Source organism: Mustela lutreola, chromosome 5, assembly GCF_030435805.1.
Source record: "Mustela lutreola isolate mMusLut2 chromosome 5, mMusLut2.pri, whole genome shotgun sequence".
In the NCBI taxonomy this organism is placed as follows: domain Eukaryota; kingdom Metazoa; phylum Chordata; class Mammalia; order Carnivora; family Mustelidae; genus Mustela; species Mustela lutreola.
This window is the reverse complement of record NC_081294.1, coordinates 147,468,002-147,481,990: the sequence shown is the minus strand read 5'-3', so window position 1 is coordinate 147,481,990 and position 13,989 is coordinate 147,468,002. Positions and strand designations below refer to the sequence as shown.

General features: G+C 43.9%; 1 protein-coding gene across 4 annotated transcripts in view; it reads right to left on the bottom strand.

Moving 5' to 3' along the window:
• The window catches only part of SEMA6A (semaphorin 6A), a 125,614-nt gene that overhangs the window by 8,171 nt on the left and 103,454 nt on the right, over positions 1-13,989 (bottom strand). For 2 of the 4 annotated variants that reach the window (XM_059175804.1, XM_059175805.1), the window contains one exon: positions 13,558-13,722. The exons of the other annotated variants lie outside the window; for them this stretch is intronic. In XM_059175804.1, the coding sequence (XP_059031787.1) occupies positions 13,558-13,722 (165 nt within the window). The remainder of the gene's footprint in view (positions 1-13,557; positions 13,723-13,989) is intronic. 4 annotated transcript variants of the gene reach the window in all.

Below are 13,989 nucleotides of genomic sequence, written 5' to 3'. Positions count from 1 at the left end.
ATAGTGAAGTGATTAATAGGCATCTGTGTAGAGCGGACCCGGTGACCACAAAGACAACAAAGCCTCTCTGTGTCCTTTAGAGAAATATGCAAAGGCAAAAAGGAGGATGGACATTTCCTTCAGGGCCAAGCCAGAGCGGGTTTCGTGTTGGGCCTGAGAGCTAACAAAGATGGCAAAACACCAAGAAAAGCCCTGGAGTAGGATCCCCTAAAAATAAACTCTTGATTTTCCTTTAGAGTAAGACAAGCCTGCAGTTTCCTTGAAATCCTCATAACAACTTGGGTGAATGGAATCTAACAACCCAATTTTTGTTTGAAAATCTTCTTGCAACAAAATGCCAGGCTCCCAGTCCTGCAAGGCAGTATGAATGAATGACCTAATCGTGGGCCAGGCATCATGGCTGCTAACCACAGAGGGCCGGCTGTAATCCCTAGTAAGGAGAGAAGAAAACAAAATGGGGGGAAAAAACCTCCTAACTGGAGACAATTTATCCTCAAAGCCACACCCCACCAGTGGAGATGACTGTAGTGAAAATGCAATGGGAACTCTCTGTGGTTATCTTGGCAGGAAGGAGCCCTCTTCTTGTCTCAGGGCATAACGTGAACCAGATGGTTTAAGAATAAACTGAAGAGCCGGCAGCCGTGGAAATGGGCTCAGAGTTTATAACTCAAACTTTCCTTTTCCTGCCCCCCACCACCCTGAAGATTAGGTGCTGGGAGGAGCCATGGTCCTCAAGGGTATTAAGTTCACAACTCACCAAAGTAGAGGCAACTTCCCGGCTGTATTAAGTATCCTCAGTTCAAAAGCTATTTTAAAGCTCACATAGTGAAATAGTGCTTACTGTGGTTGCCTGTGGATGAAGCCACTTCCAGTCTTGTCACCTGTGAAATTGATGCTTTTTTTTTTCCCCCTTTCTTTCTTTCTTTTTTTTTTTTTTTTAAGTTGTTGGGATGCCATCGCAGGCCGGAAAGGAAGAACAGGAGTGAAATTTGTTCTGTTTCACATTTTTTAGAGGAGAAACAGCTTAATTTCTCTTTGTGCCAGCGGGAGCCCTCGGGTCTGTGAGGTCTCACACTTGGCACTGCCTGTTGGGGTCTTGATTGGGCCTCATGATAAGATGGTTTTTAAAGCCATGCCCTGAAGTGTTGGTCTGTGGTTGCATGTGTTAGAACTGTCACTGTCTTCGTAAAGGTAATGATATTTCACATGGGCAAAGTTTTAGTGCAATTTATGTGGCTTACTTTCCTTCTTTTTGAGGTTCTCTTCCTAATAAGACTGGAAACCCAACATCTAAGCAATTTCTCAAACCAGACAAAGCATTTCTGTTTTCCAGCTTCCTACTCCCATTGTCTTGCTTTCCTCTCTCACAAGGCATCAAAGCTACAAAATGGGGAAGTGGATCTCCCACTAAAATTTCACTAATATTTGAAATTCAGGTGATTCTTTGAATCATTTGCAGTGCTTAGATTTTTTTTTTTTTTTCTCTACAAAGCAAAGATAAATATGAGGAAACAGGTCTGAATACTAAAGCTGCCACGGAAATACAGTTCTTGGGACCTGGATTATAGATGAGGCTGGGTGTTAACTGGTGAAGAACCTAAACCTAGAAGTCATAAAGACCTGGATTTGAGTCTTGGGTTTATATCTAACTAGTTTTGTGACCTTGGGCACGTCACTCAGTTTCTCTGAGCATCAGTATTATGAGATGAATGTTGTTGGAAGAATTAAGAGGTTAAATAAATGAATGCATGTAAAGCATTTGGCATCGTGGAGGACATTTGTTAAGGTCCGATTAATAATGTAATAGAAGGGGCGCCTGGTGGCTCAGTCATTAAGTGTCTGCCTTCTGCTCAGTTCATCCCAGGTTTCTGGGATCAAGCCCCGCACTGGGCTCCCTGCTCAGCTGGGAGCCTGCTTCTGTCTCTGTGTCTCTCCGTCTGTCTGTCATGAATAAAATCTTAAAAAAAAAATGTGATAAAAGTATTTCTAGAATTTCTGACAAGTTACCTGCCTCATACAGGGTCCAAGATAGGCTCTTTTAATCCAGCATTTTGCTAGGGTTTGACTGTGTCAGCCAAGAGTAGAAAAGTAAAGATTTAAACATAAAATCTTAGAGAATGACCTTCATTAAGATAACCCACAGCCACTTGCAAAGTGTCTTAAATCATTGCTGCTTGGGGCGCCTGGATGGCTCTGTCAGTGAGGCATCTGTCTACCTTTGGTTTAGGGCCTGACCCCCGGGGGTCCTGGTCCTGAACCCCTCGGGCTCCCTGCTCAGCAGGGAGTCCGCTGGTCCCTTTGTCCAGGCTTGTGCATACTTTGCCCTGGCTTGTGCATGCTTGCACGCTCTTGCTCTCTCTCTCTCACTCACATGTGCACTCTCTTTCAAATAAACAAATAAATAAATAAAATCTTTTAAAAAATTTTTAAAAAAGTCATTGCTGCTCAGCAATCAGCATCACCTGGAACTTGTTAGAAATACACATCCTTGGGTCCTGCCCAGACTTTCTGAATCAGAATCTTTGGAGTTGAGGTTCATAAATTTGTGTTTTAACAAGCCCACCAGGTGATTCTTATTTTCACTAAAACTTGAGAAATCCTGTCCAATCTGACATGAATGATAGGCCAGAAAACGCATGTTTAGCTTTAAAAGTCCAGCCTCAGATACCACCGAGGCAAGCCAGACATTCATACTGATGGCTAATATAAATAAAAAAATTTAGTCTTCCTTGGTGTTCAGAGCCTGGGTCTTTAGCAGGCCTTGGGTATGACAGCTCTTTACTGCAGTTCCCATTTTCTGGCAAAGAATACAAAATCAGTGTGATTTAATTAGAAAGACAAACAAATCCCTAACACTTTCCCTTGGTACCTGACAGAACCTTGACACAGGGCCTCAAATGCGGTGGCCCTGCTGTAGCAGAATCAACCCAGTTTGCTTAGAGCCACAAGCTGTTGGAAAAACACCTGTGGTTTATGTGCCCCAGCATGCAGACGGGGAGGGGAATGTCTGATGTGCCCCTCTCCATCATGGGGGCCCTCCAGGAGGGACTGATCCTGCAGAGCCCAGGTGGGTCCTAGGTTGGGTCAGCCCCATTGGGACTGGGTCCCAGGGACAGAAGCAGCAGTGTCTCCGGGAGCTCACTCTAACTAGGCAGCCTCCTCAAGGGGCCTGTGCATGACATCCTGTCACCTGGAAACTGACTGTAGTGAGTGCACAGCCGTCAGGCAACGTTTGACAGTGGGTCAGGACCTCCTTCCTCCTCCTCCTGCATGCTCTGACAAGAGAAACTCCTAAAGTTTCTTTTATATTTCTGAATTAGAGGAGGGACTGGAGCTCATTCCCCAAATCCAAGTCCTGCTTTCCACCTTTCATAAAGGTGCCAAGCTCAACAGCGCACTGCACACAGCTTAGTGCTTCCAGATCTGCTGAATCGAACTGAATCTGCAAATCCATAGACTTAAGATGTAAGACATCTTCAGTTACATTAAATTTCTGCTGTGTGCTTTTAAATCACGCAGCGCAAGGCCCATCAGCACTTAGGGTATATTTATTGCTGTAACAAATGTCAGATGATTGTGTCCAGTGTTATCCATTATTTATGAATAACAGAAGCTGTAGGACTGGAAACGACAAGCTTTAATATGTCCAAAAGGTTAGGCATAATGCAGATTGCTGCTCTATAAATTTCTTGACACTATTTTCCCTCCTAATAAAGCACTGTCAGTGCTGACCGTACTGAACTTTGCATTATTTCTGTACCATTCATGACTGCCTCTGCCTTCAGTGAAGACGTGTAATTGTAGGAACATATTTAACAAGAAAGCATCCTTTTAAAAAGTAGGAAATTTTAAAAGTAATCAGAGTCGGAAATTCCTCTTTTCCCATTAAAAATTAAATCTCTTTATGAAGACAGTTCCTTGGCTGTAGGCTTATGAGAGCTTAAGAAATACTAATTAAAGATGACAAACCCTCACACTGCCCATAATTAGCTTTTTGACACTGATTAAGATCCTGTCTACCATGCACTCGGCATGTTTGAGCATAGCCACCTACTTTTCGCTAGTTAACTTTTCACTGGTTAACCTTTCTGTGACTGGAGGTGCTGGGAGGTTTACAGGTGATGCAGTCTGGGGGGATCTTGTCGGGCCTGCAGCTCGGGCCATATGCTTCACGGGACTTGAACTCTTAATCCCGCAGCCTGTCTCTCCCTGGGACCCACACATGGATACAGCTTTCCCATCTTCTCTCACTCTCTCTCTCTGGTAAGGACGTGAATTTTGTATTTTGAGCAACACTTGGAGCTTTCAAGGCTGTGCTCCCATATAATGTCAAGAAAAGAGAAGCCGTCCTCAGGAAATTTCCCAGTTCTCACTTTTTGGCCCTTCCTAGGCTACTTTGCTTATGAAACAATATGGTTTGTAAAGTGAACCTTGTAACAAGCTCTTTCTTTAAAACAAAACAAAACAAAACAAAACACAAGGAAGTGAGGCTATCAGAAAGTTTTGAGATAAAGCTAATATTATTTTTCCATTATTATGCATGATCCAAAATACAAATAGACTCTTTGCTGTTTTATTGTTAGAACAAAACAAATCTTAGAGGAACACCGTGCTGTCCAACCAATTAAAGAGCAAATTTTTAACTTCTCCAGATGTTCAGTTAATAAGATCATGCCTAGGGCGCCTGGGTGGCTCAGTGGGTTAAGCCTCTGCCTTCGGCTGAGGTCATGATCCCAGGGTCCTGGGATGGAGCGCCCCGCATTGGGCTCTCTGCTCAGCAGGGAGCCTGCTTCCTCCTCTTTCTCTGCGTGCCTCTTTGACTACTCATGATCTCTCTGTGTCAAATAAATAAATAAAAATCTTAAAAAAAAAAAAAAAAAAGGATCATGCCTAACCTAGTCCCTATAGTCCTTGAACGTTCCATTAAGCTGTCAGAAAACTTTTTATCATTGTGTGTGTTTTTGTGCAAAAGATAGAGAATGGGAAAAAAAAAAAAAGATTGAGGGGAAAGGGTTGGGGGTAAAATGAATTCATGTCAAGGATGATGTGGCTTGGAAAAGTGGCTACAGATTAAAGGTAAGAGGCACCTCTAGAATGTGAATTGATTGGTAAAATACCCTAAGGTGTAAGTTGCTTATTTTAGAAGAAAAAATTCAAGTCTGCATAATCATAATTTCAGCCTTTTTTTTTTGAGAAAATGGATGTTAGGTGAAGAAAAAGATTTTAGTTGGTATCTCTTAAAAAGAAACTTTAAATATTGGTGTGCATATGCAGGCAGGGAGATGAAATAGCTTCCTATACGAATGACATTTAACTTTTTTTCCCCCCATCTAACCTTTCCACAATAATCTCATCAAGACCTTAGATAAATTCAGCAAGTTGTCAGGAGGATACAAAATTCATTAGATCAAATCTACATCTCTGCCTGCACCGCTGGGCATGTCCTCTCTTTCCATGTGGGCTGCTCCGTCCGGCCCCTCCTCCCAAGCACAGGCTCATGGGAGCCGTGCATATCCTCAGTCCCAACTCCTGGTACCCAAAATGCTTATGGTCCCGCTTTCCTTTGCTATTCAGATTCCGCCTTTGGTAGGTGGCTTGGAAATTACTAATCTAGTAAACCCTAGGTTATATCAGCGTTTCTTTCTCAACTTCCCCCAATCTCAGAGTCAGATTTGGACAAAAACTCGGTGCCATGCATCTCAGTGTTTCAACTAGAGAGACAGAGAAGCACAAATTGGGAGTTGAGCTGGCTTAGAGCTCTACCTAGGATAGAGCTCGTAGCTTGGCAAGGAGCATCTACCAGGGAAATGCCAGTGAGGTGTAGAAACAGACACTTTAGATCCAAAACAGATGTCAAGTTCCATTTCCCCAACTTGCTGTATATGTGTAACTCATAACCTAATGTTATTGAGGGATCCATTCGTTACATGTCTGTCATCCTCTTGATCTCCGTCCTTCCTTCCCTCCTATGCTCCTTTCATCCCCTTTTCCCACCCATCCACCTTCTATCCGCCACTGCCCACAGCTGCAGCCCAAAGCCCTTAGCGTAACTTTGAAGGCTCCAGACTACCATTTCAATCTCAGGTCGAGTTGTGGCCCTCCAAATAGTCCATCACGCTAGTCACAGCACACTCTGTCTTACACTCTGTACTTTCTTAGCTTCATGTTCCGGTCATGTGGCTTATTTGGCTCGGAATGGCCGCCTTCCTTCTTGTTATCCTTCAGTACTTTGCAAGGCCTTTCCCTCAGATCCCAGCTTGGATTTGAGCTGTGTCTCCCTTCCTACTGTCTTAGATCACCACTGGTCCCTCTTTCCTTTTCTTGGACTTCACTCTGCCCCACTGGCTAGCTAGGAGGTCACCTGCACATAGCCCCTGAGAAACTGATTTCCTTGACTTGAAGACTTATGTTGAATTCAGATCTGTAGCCACTGTAACATTCAGTTTATGGCTAAATGTTTGTGGAAAGCTTGAACCAAGAAAGGGAGGTTGCCCTTATGTCTTGCTTTTAGCTGGGGTTTTTGTCGCCATTATTAAACAAATTTTCTTGTGCTTTCTAGATTCTAGTTGATCTCTTTCAAAGGCGTGGAAATGAGAAATGGAAAAAAAGGGCAGCCCTATAATTAAAGAAGAAAAAATTTAACATATTAGGTTAACATAACAGTTGATATAAACATGAGGTTAAATAAAATTAAAAAGAACCAATAGTTTTAACCATGCCCTTGTTTAGGAACAGTTTGATTTCTGAGTCTTTCTAACTTAAAAAGGGCATTTGAGGTGAGCCTGGGTGGCTCAGTCAGTTAAACATCTGATTCTTGGTTTCAGCTCCTGTCTTATCTCAGGGTTGTGAGATCAAGTGGCCTTGGGCTCATTGCTCAGCAGGGAGTCTGCTTTTCCCTCTCCCTCTGCTCCTCCCACCACTCCATGCTCGCTCGCTCTCAGATTTTTAAAAGTGGCATTTTTAAGTCTACATTCAGTGATAATCTGTTGAATTACTCTATCACATTTCAAATGCAGGTATAACTTTTAGTGGTAATTCTCTGGTAATATTTTTCACAGAATGAAAATTTTAATTCCTCTTATGTGGGTTATTCTAGGGTTTTCTCAGAGTTATAGGGTAGATGTAATCTAGACATTAGATTTTATGTACGCACTGAAGAAATTAGCAGCAGTCTCTCCCCAAAGGATTGCCAGGTAGCAAGTATGCAGAACATCCAGTTAAATTTCAACTTAAGCGGAATGATAATGTTTTAGTATAAGTATGTCTCAAGTGATCTGTTGGACATACTTACCTAGTATTTATGACTTATCTGAAATTCAAATTTAACTAGGAATTCTATAATCTAGTAACTTTACCCTGGGACCCCTAAATAATGTGCTTCTAATGATTCCCACAAATTTTCTTTGGACCCATCTGTACTTTGGAGATGGAAATAATAGTAACAAAAATGGTGCCAAACCTTTATGGGGCCAGTATAGGATAATTTACAAATTAAAATACTAATGGACTAAATATCAAAAATCGTATCTTATTTTTCATCATCATCATCAGCAGCAACTTTAGATACTTTTTGTGAACTTTGAAGGATTGCTTTTCTCGAACACAGCAGAAAAAAGTGCACTTTAATTCAGAATGGTGGTTGGTACAACAACCATTGTCTGAGATGCCCACTCCTACCCGGTCCAGTCAGGTGTGGATTGTGGAGGGGCAGGTGGGGCCTCCTGCCTCATCCACTGGTAGTCTTCCCCACCAGACTGAACCCTGTGCTCTGAATTCTCCAAGACTGCCCGGCCATCACATTTGAAAATGGTTTTACAATAAATGCTGTGCAAATTATCAAGGGCTTCGTTTTTTTGGAACAAAGTTAAGGCTGTTGGAAAAAAAGCCCGAGTTTGGCAGCATTTCTACCAAACCTTAAAATGTGAATGCTACATCAACCATACCTCCCTCCTCTCCCCTCATCTCCTCTCCTTTCTGTGTCCACTGGTGCATGACGCCCACAACATGGTGCTGAAGGGAAGGGCTAAAGAAATGGGTTTGAGAAACCGTCTTCCAGAAGCTGTGTCCTGACATCAGCCAAGCTGATGAGTTTGTCTACTACCCTTTTCTAAAATCTGCTGTGTGCACTTCAGCTTTGTTCACGCAGGCAGTGGTGGCCAGAAAGGCTTTTCAGGGCACGTCTTTACTATGTGTGTGTGCTTTGTCTGTCTGACAGTTTGCTGGTTCTTGGATAGGAGCCGCGTCTATCTCTAGTTTAGCCTCTGACCCCTTATTGGCTTCCCATACTGCATGTGCAGCCAGTCATAAATTTTGCTTGAGACGCCTCAGAAGACATTTTTGTTATGGCAGTGGTACTGAGGAAATGGCAGAGAATATCTGGCCCCAGTGTGGGAGTCAGGAGAGGCAGAGGACCTTGTTTTTCTTCCTTTACTGTTGTCCTCCCTAACAATTCTCTCTGGTGTGAGATCACCTACATGAGACTTGATAGGAGCCAAGAACTTACTTTCCCCATAGAATTGGGGCACTTTAAAATCCCCAATCCATTAGATTTTAAGGATCAGAGGTTGTTAAAAAGCTAGTGCCATTGGGGCCATGCTCACCTCAAATTGGATTTCTCAGCTTGTTAATGAGGAAAGCCTGGCTCTGAGGTTTTGAGGCTCAGCATAGGTAGAGTTTGAATGGGATCAGAGGGACAAAGGGGTCAGGAGTAGGCTGCCAGGTCAGGGGAACACTGTGTCATGAGTCCAGACCGGTAATGGAAAAGCAGATGGGCAGCAGAAATGCTGACGCTCAGCTTTCCCTCAGCCACAACTTGGGGATTCACTAGCTACAGGTATCCTTGGGGGCCCACAGCTGGTCTGGAGAAGCTGCTCACCAGATGCTTAGCAAGACTAGAATCAGTAATTTCCTTTTAGTCTAAACCCGTTTTACTCTCAATTCCTACTTGACCAAACTTCTCATCCCCAGTCACAAAGCTCAGTAGTTGGAAGAGATGTCAGAAGTGCACTAGATCATAACATTGCAACACAAGAAGCCCAGCCCACAGAAGCATGGTGGTTGTAAATCTTGTTCCTCCAAATGCCAGAAGCCATGATTTGATAGTAGTCGAATCCCCACTGGACTCCTCTAATTGCCTGAGGCCAGAGTTACCCAAACTTTAGTCATGCAGCTACTAATACTACAGTTTTAGTGGTACCTGTGAGTCTTACCTACCATATTACTTAGTAATTTTATCCCCCTGGACTTCCCACATTCTCATTTACTTAGTATTTTATTTAAATTACCTTTAAAATGTCTTTGAAGTAGAAACTTTGTCGTTATCATAAATGGGGGTAAAAGCATCACTTTTCATAGATAGAAGGTAACCATAAAAAAGTAACTGAAAGCAAAACCGCTGTAATTTCCAGTTGGTTCCAGCTGCATGGCAAAGCCCCCAGCCCAAACCTGTTTATTCTTCTCAAAGTGGGAAGCGGCAAGTTAAGGGAGTTGTTAACAATGAAGCACCAAACTGAGACTCTTTCCTTGACATAACCAGGAAGGCCGAAAGAGGAATGAAAAGGACGTGACCTTCCCATACAGGTATCAGTATTCTTGAAGGCCGTGATGTCCCCAGCGACCTAAATCCTGTCCTATAAGGAGCTGCCTGTCCCACTGTGAGGCCCTACTACTGGAGGCCACATGGTGTTGGAGGAACCATTGATGAACTCTATCATCTGGAAAATTCTGTTCAGGATTGTTTTTGAAGTATGGACAACATACTCATCACCATACTTGACAGACCTTATGAATCTTGCTGCAATGTTATTTCCCAAAGTAGGAATTGCTTACACAAGTGGCTTGTACATTGATTAAAATATATTCAACATTTACTGTATGTTTTAGTTTAAATTATTCATCTGATCTCTAATTTAAATTCGGTTTCCACATCTTTTTCTTGTGTGCAGCGAGTATATATTCTCTTGACTAAATGTAATTTGATAGTATCTCACTTTAGAGATTTTCCAAAATATATAAGCATACTACAGCGCTGGCATTTCCAATCAAATAGGAACATCTTTGTATATATTGACTATTTTATCTGTTTTCTGACAGCTCACAAGAACTCTATAAAGTCTTAAGTAGGGGATTTTCTCCTGCTCTGATGTATTGTATCCTAACAGCAGTGGTCAGCATTTACATTTTATATTTATGCTACACAGCTCCCTTGGCAGATCAGTACATGGCCAATTTCCTCACAGATCTCTCAGTCTTCTTGGAAATCAGGTTTTATGGTATTAGTACTTTTGGTCAGAAACAAGAAGCACAAGAGTGGCTATTAATTTTCAGTATTGCTTAACCTAAAAAAGAAACCTCTTATTTCTTTCGCTGTGGGAAGGGGGTGGTGGGGGGGAGATGAGCCAGATCTAAAAATAAAGTGGATTTTCTTTCTTATTCATATGTAATTAGAGCCCCTTTGTAACTACTCATTACCACCTCAATAGTTATAGGATGAATAAATAATATATATTTTTAAATGTGGCAAAACCAAGAAAAAAGTAGCCAGGGCTGCATCCAATTTCTCAACTTGGTGATTAAAGGGCTGGCTCTAGAGGCTCCAGACATCTAGGGACCCAGAGATAAAACAGAGCAGTTGGCTGTGTTTTTACTAATGAATCTAGGGCTTGAAAGGTATCAGGCAATTTTAAAGAAAAGCAGCAAGGACAAGAGACATTAGACAAGGCCAGTAGAGTAATGAAGGGCAAGGCCAGTTACTGAGAGAGAAAATTACTTCATTTTCAGTGATAATGCTTCTGCAAGCCTTACAGGCCTCTTATTATGGCTGTCTCTGTACACGTACAGTGTCAGAAGGCTACTCACGGTGTAGAAGGAAAGAGCCTTGGAACATTCCACAGAAGGGCAGAGGGCTTGGGTCTATTATTTGGAAAGGGGGAGGCTGAGAACAATGGTAGCAGAAGGGGTTAGATTGCAAGGTGAGGATTGGTGCTTTGACAGAATGTGAGGAACGCACAGGATTAAGTCAAGACGAAAGACAACAGCAAGGAAAAGAAAGAAAAAGACAAGCAAACATACTCTGGAAATGCAGAATTGTTTGGAGGATGACGTGGGACATAGAGTGGGGCCGGCTCAGCGGTGGTCAGCAGATCTGCAGGGCAGAGCTGCGGGCTCCTGGGCTTGCTGGCTTCTTACTCAGCAGCCAGAATGAAAAAACAAGGCATGGGGCACTTGACTCCTCCTCAGCAAGCTGGTGAGCGGGACACCTTTTCTGCTTAGTGGGGAAATGTGTGATGTTTTAGAAACAATTCCAGAGTATATTTAGCTCCTAAAGCTGGGGCACACAAATGTCACATTCCCTTGAGACAATTGACCCAGTGAAAAGAGCACCCGCCAGAGGCCCTCGCCAAAACCCATGAAACTCTCGCATCCTGGGAGATGCTTGCACACACACGGATGTGACATCTTTAAGGCACCCACATCAGGAAATGAAAAGAAGCGAGGAGCTCACGGATTGGGCCAAGTTAAGGGACATTATCATGAGTCAGAAAAGAAATAAGACTTTTCCAACAGAGTAACGCCATCACCAAGTCATACCACACAGTGCTTAGCAAAACAGAACAGAAGTTGAAAATAAATCATGAACATTAAACAGAAAAACAATTCAGAGCAAAATGGAAATTAAAATCATAAAAATCATGGCAAAAGGAACATTAAGCTACAATTTTGTTTTGTTTTGGAAAAATTTTTCTGCATAACAACCCATTGTCATTGCCCCGTCAAACCGTAATCAATTGTCAAAAACCAAACTTGAATTTGACAGGGCAAGGCAAGGAGTCAACAGCACAAGAACAGTGATCATGTTACACACCCATGCAGTCCCCTCTGCCACCATTGTTTGACAATTTGTAGACTGCTTCCAGCTTTGTCAATATTCATAATAAGACCCAAGAGAATGAACAATGCCGGATTTTAAAATGATCTGTCAAAGTGTTAATTGGACTCTTTGATAACCTCCATCCCTTGGGGAGTTAACGACTGGAGAAGATTCACGCCACCCGTCTCGGTGAAGTGAAGAGGAAATGATTGGAACCAACAGCCAGCTATTTGGTTGACATATTGAATGCTTTACAGGGATGGCTGTTTGGTTTTTCAGAAAGTCACAGTGGGCAAACACCCAGTGAGTTCACAGAGCCGTCTCTTCTGGAGAACTCGACCAAGACCAACACATCTGCAGTCTGGAGCCACACATGACAAATAATGGCACGTGGTAGGCTTGTGGCCTGCCGTGATGGTTCTGTCCCGCCCCCCGTGAGCCTGGCGCGCTCTCGGAACGGGAAGAGCGGGGATGCCTCCAGCTTCAGGAGGCTGCTGAGGCAGAAGCCACTCTTCTTAAGATTTGGGGCAGGGAATACGAATCAGAAGTTCTAGAGGAGTAAGAAAATGGACTTTGGAGGGGACATGCTCTGGAACAAGTTACAAGGGCTGCACCTGCGCACGGCAGCTTGGCCCATGCAGCAGCGGAGATGAGTTGCAAAAAAGAGGGCGAGAGTCCAGCGCATGGGTCAGCCTGGCAAACGGCCTCTTGAAGTAAAGATGGAAATATGTACATAGAGAACCCCGGGAGGGGGTACGCGGGACGTGACAGAGACTGGCCTCCAAGGGTCATGGTGGCTGATCTGCCCTTGAGACTCCAACCCCCGCTTGGATGAAACTCTTGAAAACATATAGAAGTGAACAATTCTGAATGAGGGGAAGCAGCTCGCGACATAACTGGGCTTTTCAGGCTCTGATTTACAAGACTGTTTTCTGGACAAGTAAAGGCCTCTTCGATTGCAGCTGCAACTAAAGTAGGATGTGTTACCAGAAGCAGCCACCGGCGAGAAAAGAGAGGACATTTCCTGTCTCTCGTTGAGCAAAGAAAGCAGGGGAGAATTTAGGACAGTTCACAGTAGAGTCCCTTTCATCGAGCTCAGCTTCCTTTCCGTTTTAAATGCATAGCAATTCTGCTTGATTAAATGACATATTTTTGTCTCAGCCGTTGTCCTCAAAGGGCAGTTACAGTTACATCGCGGGATCACGGCTCCATTCAAATTCAGCACCACGCGTGAGTGAGGGATGCTACCGGCCAGAGGACACTCTGGCCCACTGTTTCCCCATTCACGCAGGAGACGGGCCTTTGCTTGGATTGCATGCACATGCTGAGGCCGGCTGTGCCATTCGTCCGTTAACGGAATGGGGGAAGAGGACCTAGAATCCCAGAATGAGCTCAGAGGAGTGGAGAGGGGTCTGCTTTGGGCAAACTGCATCTCTTTTGGGTGGAGGGAGCTTAGAGGATGTGTTATTTGTTTTGTGTGGTTTCTCCTTGATCGCGGGATAATTTGGGATCAAGCCGAACACAGAAGACTGGATTGCAGTCTTTTTTTTTTTTTTTTGAGAAGCTTTCAATCGGAGTGTGTTGGACGTTCCTTCAACACTGCACGGTTCAGCTGGAAGCAGTTACACAGTCCTCCTCACTTTTCCCTCCCTCTCCCCCCAGAGGAAGAGTCATTTCCAAGGCCTTACCCTTCTTGTCTTGGTGATTACGGGAAGACACCGCCCCCAAAGAGTCTGTGCTGTCGGGTGAATGGAGCAGGTCCTTCCAGTCCAGCATTCCCGCCCTAGACTCATACCCCTCTTGAGCCGCCGTGTCTGACGTGGTGGTGCTGGGCAAGAGGGAACTGGAGTGCCCTGTTTTCATCACAAATACAGTTAGGGAGAACATCGCCGGACACCCCCACATTTCCTTTGCTCAGAGGCCAGGAGGGGGGCCCCAGGCTGGCTGGAGGACTGAAAGGAGGTTGCCCTCCAGGTAATAGGCTTGGGAGTGGGGTTCTGCAGAAGACTCCCTGCAGGTGGAGGGTGAAGGGCCACAGCCTGTGCCTGCTGCTTGCTTGGTGAGCCTGGGAGATTCACTTAATCTCTCTGGGCCTTGATTTTCCTTATGCACAAAATGGG